This window comes from Pristis pectinata, chromosome 4, assembly GCF_009764475.1.
Source record: "Pristis pectinata isolate sPriPec2 chromosome 4, sPriPec2.1.pri, whole genome shotgun sequence".
NCBI classification, from domain to species: Eukaryota; Metazoa; Chordata; class Chondrichthyes; order Rhinopristiformes; family Pristidae; genus Pristis; species Pristis pectinata.
The window spans coordinates 41,079,227-41,083,482 of NC_067408.1; the positions used below are offsets into that span (position 1 = coordinate 41,079,227).

At 39.1% G+C, this 4,256-nt stretch overlaps 1 protein-coding gene across 1 annotated transcript; it reads right to left on the reverse strand.

The window, feature by feature from the left end:
- Positions 1-1,559: 1,559 nt before the first annotated feature.
- msx2b (muscle segment homeobox 2b) lies at positions 1,560-3,268 on the reverse strand. The gene is made up of 2 exons (XM_052014297.1): positions 2,810-3,268; positions 1,560-2,173 (listed from the first exon to the last, which is right to left on the reverse strand). The coding sequence occupies exons 1-2, from the start codon at positions 3,183-3,185 to the stop codon at positions 1,749-1,751; spliced, it is 801 nt and encodes a 266-aa protein (XP_051870257.1). The 5' UTR covers positions 3,186-3,268; the 3' UTR covers positions 1,560-1,748.
- Between the last annotated feature and the right edge of the window lie 988 nt (positions 3,269-4,256).

Here is a 4,256-nt window from a genome sequence, read left to right on the forward strand (position 1 = left end):
AATAATAGCATTCCTTTTCTCATGCAATTCCATGCTCCCAGTGCAAACTAAAATTATTTTCTCAATTTTCTAAATTATGAGGTGTGACTTCAAAGGTAATCGACTCCACTGACAGATGGCACTGGATGTTGTTTACTTCATTTTGCAAAACATTATTTCTTATTAGTTCACTAAAGAGCTTTGATGTATGAATACTTAATTATCACAACAAACACTTCATTTTGTAGTGATTTTGATCTTATTGCTAATAATTCCCAAGTTGAAGTTAGTTTTGAAACCTACTGCTACATTCACACATTATTACCTTTCAAATGTTTTTCTTCAACTCTGCTCTCAATCTTCTAGGTGTTGAATTATTTAGTTTCAGTTTTAACATGGTTGGCCAAATGAATAAAACTTAACAATGAGTATGCTTATATATTGCACTTTGTGTAGAAATCATATAGTCGATTTATCCAATAGAAAAGAGCCTTGACTTGAAGGGTAATGTGTCATTTGGCATTGAATTTCATTGACTTTTGATGCAGCGTATAAAATGTATTGATGGTCCCCATAAAAATATAACATTGCCTAGTTATATAAAGAAAGTAAAAACCTGCATATTCCAAGAGACCAGATGCATTGATTGTACTTGTAGAAGTTAGAATCTGAATATGTCAATTGTTGAAACAAAACCTGGTGAATATCCCGCCACTTTTCTGGGATTAGCGGACTGAAGTGAATAAAATTATTATTATTTTCGGTTCTAACAGGGTGTGGAAAATATCTTGTGGCAGAAACTGAGTTTGAATTGTCTGACCTTTGGAAATGCACAATTTACTGCAAAACACCAGAAGTTAAATTACATGTGAAATGAAATTGATGCAAAATGATGTTGAGCTCCATGTTTACACTGATTAGCAACAAACCATTTTTCCATCAAAGCAAGTCCCTGAATGTATAGGTTGGAATTGTAAGTTCAAGTGTACCATTTATATCCACTGATGTGCTTTAGGAAACAATATCCAAGATGTGATCTCATCAGGTTTTCATTATGTTAGGTATCTGGTTCATTAATCTAGCCTGATTCTACTAGCATTTGATTCAAGACAACTTTGAAATGCTAAACCCTGCATTATATCATGTTGAAACACAGATGTCAAGTAGGGGAAATTACATTATTTTAAACTTGACACCAACTAATATATATTAAAAATGTTTCTCTGGCTTGTCACAGAAAAAAAAAGCACAAAAAGTTTGCCAGGACTTGGTGGGCTGGGGACAGAATGAAGGCATGAATCCTTAAATATGGAAAATAAACTCATTTCTAGCTAAGCATCTGCTTCAATAAGTACGTGTTTATAACTTACTTTAACAAGATTGCAAATTGTCAAGCACTCCAAAAGGTTTACCTTGAACTAATTTTGTGTCCAATCCAGTGAATTTAGCATGAATTAGCAGTCACTTTTCTCCGTAAATACCGTTTTAAGCACGTTGTCCCATCGGTGTGTGTTTGTTTCAGGTGCACTTATGTTCATGTATCGGGGATGTAATAATGAAAACTAGATGGACCAGTGCAGTGTAATATTCAACAATTATTTTAATTTATTCACAAATATAATGAATATAAGAAATAATAAATCTCCATATATATATAAAATAGTACATAATATCCCTTTCAAAGGGACAGCAATCAAAACAACGTTAAAAGCGCTGGCATCGTTTCAAATATATTTGAAAGTTTTGAGTCTTCTATATTGATTTTGTTTTCAAGATAAATGGTACATGCTGTATCCGATAGGGGTGGCATAAAGTCCTACAGGCGGGACTGGGAGCATAGGTCTATGGAAAGGATAAGTATGTCCATAAAGTGAAGCTCCGTGCATTGGGGAATTCATTGGAAAAGTCAGACTCAACCCTGGGGGTAGCATGGGCTTCGCTGCCATTTTGAACTTTTCCAGTTCGGCTTCTTGCAGTCTCTTTGCTTTGGCCCTGCGATTTTGAAACCAGATTTTAACCTGGGTTTCTGTGAGGTTGAGGGAGCTGGAGAACTCTGCTCTCTCCGCGATGGACAGGTACTGTTTCTGCCGGAATTTGCGCTCCAGAGCCAGGAGCTGAGAGGTGGTGAAGGGCGTCCTGGGTTTCCTGTTGGTTTTATGCTTTCTCAGTGTGCAAGAAGTGGGGCTCAAATGTCCTAGTAAAAATGAACGAATGACTCATCAATATTTTATGTCCACAGTGGAGTTTATAAACTGATAACAATTTAACTTATACCATTAACACTAATAATTATTTCCAACGGCAAGATATATCTGAGCTTAAAACATTGTACAGAACTTTTACCTAATTATGATGGGATTGAACTGTCTGTTGCTCGCTTAAATTGCAAATCTTATTATAAACATATGTTACACAACTGACATCTGTCCCAACAAATCTAGTGTTAAAGGAACCTTTCTTCAAACGCGTCTCTCTTGAAAGGCTCTCCCGACATTAGGGGTATTGTGATCGAATTTTTCTTGTCTATCAACTTGCCTACACATTGAATTCGAAATTTTAACTGTCTGCCAAAACATGTATCATGAACAGTCGGCAGCCCAAGTACCTATCTAGTGTTTAGAAGCTCTAGAATCAGGAAAAAAAGATCACCATTTAAAACGTCCGACGTGGTAAATAGCTTCCCAGCGTTCCGAATTACAGTGCACTTCAGCTCAATTACAAAACAAATGGTTTACCTTTGTTCTCTGAAACTTCAATCATTCATACATTCAGAAAGGAAGAGTTACACAAGCACAGATCACGTAGGTACATTAATCTGATGCAAACTCACTATTTGGAGGCGGCGAGTAACTTGAATTTTTGCCCCACGGAACACAGTCTTCTTCCTTGCAGTTTTCAGATTTCATTGGCGAACTGTCGTAAGTTTTTATAAAACCTTCCAGTGAGCAGGACGAATCTACGGGATTCTGCGACTCCCTGGCCATTGGCTTGGGGGGATTCTTTTGCGAAGTGCTGCCGCTTGCTCCGTCCGAAGGAGGTACGGTACCTCTGAGCGGCTTCCGATCAGACATCAGCGCTTCCACACTGAAGGGAAGACTCGACACTTGGACTTTGTGATCGTTCAAAGCACTTTCAGCAACCCTTTGGATCTCTGAGTCAGAGGCGCTGCTATCCTTTATTGTTAAGCCTTGTGGCGAAGACATCATGACGAGTAATAAAAAGACATAAAAAAGTTACAATTCTGGAGAAAGTGATCCTTTACCAAACTAAGCAACTTCCACAACTAAAGGGTCAGGGAGGCATGGAACTGCAGTAAAGGTTGCAAAACTTTACAAGGGGGCGAAACTTTCAGCCAATCAACGACGTCTGGCCGGGTGGTGCTGCCGAGCTGCCAATGCGATTGGTTGTTGAAAGTGCCAGTAGCAGTAAATGATCGTTTTAAATAAATTAGTCTTTAATCAGATGGGCCACTCGCTGTGATGGGTTAGTGATAGCTGCGGGGCTCTAATCTCATTGTAAACATGAAGCTAATTAAGTGAAAAGGGAAGCCGCCGTCACTTTTTCCCCACCCATCCCCCCGAAACAAAAATTATGGGTGCAAAGAAAAGCAACCCCTCAAAAAACTTAACAAAGGACAATAAATGTGGGGAAAGAATGGATGTAATACTTTCTTCTTTGTGCCCGAAGCCACCTGTTCTGAGAACTGTCTGCCTTGCTAATTGCGTGGATAAACAGTCTGTCACGATTAGTCAGCAGGGTGAAGAGGCAGACAAGTGAGGTTGTTTGTAGGCGCCAGGATCGGCGACATCAAAGGCAATCTCCTTGGGGGACGCCGTGGAAAGTTTGGCCGGCTCCAGGAGCGACCCGCCCCCGCCGAACACGCCTCAACCCCCGGGCAGAGCTGATTCCAGAGCCCGTCCTGGCTTTGAAATCAAGGATGGGAAAAGAAAGCGAGCAAAAAGAACACAGCGTAAAAGCTTGTAAAACACCAGCTTGCCAGTAGGGTTTAAAGTGAACATCCTGAATGTAAAATGCATGCCGTCAAATGCATTCCAATACAGTGTTTATTAGTACAGTGAAAAGATTTAATGACAACATACTTTTTTCTCAAAAAGACCCTAATTATTTAATAGCAAGAGTAAAGTCTCTCAAAAATCACAAATAAGTGGTGCATTCACAATTAGTTTTCCTAAGCTAGTTCTGAGTGCGTACATAGCACAATTGAACAAAATTCTTCAACAGATTAGGATGAAATATTATTGTCAATTTTCTGTTTC

What these genes read in the sequence shown, in the direction of transcription:
- msx2b (XM_052014297.1), bottom strand. Translation starts at nt 3,185, where the DNA reads ATGATGTCTTCGCCACAAGGCTTAACAATAAAGGATAGCAGCGCCTCT. An exon ending in TTACTCGCCGCCTCCAAATA is followed by an intron (nt 2,174 to 2,809) that starts GTGAGTTTGCAT and finishes CATTTTTACTAG; the next exon opens with GACATTTGAGCCCCACTTCT.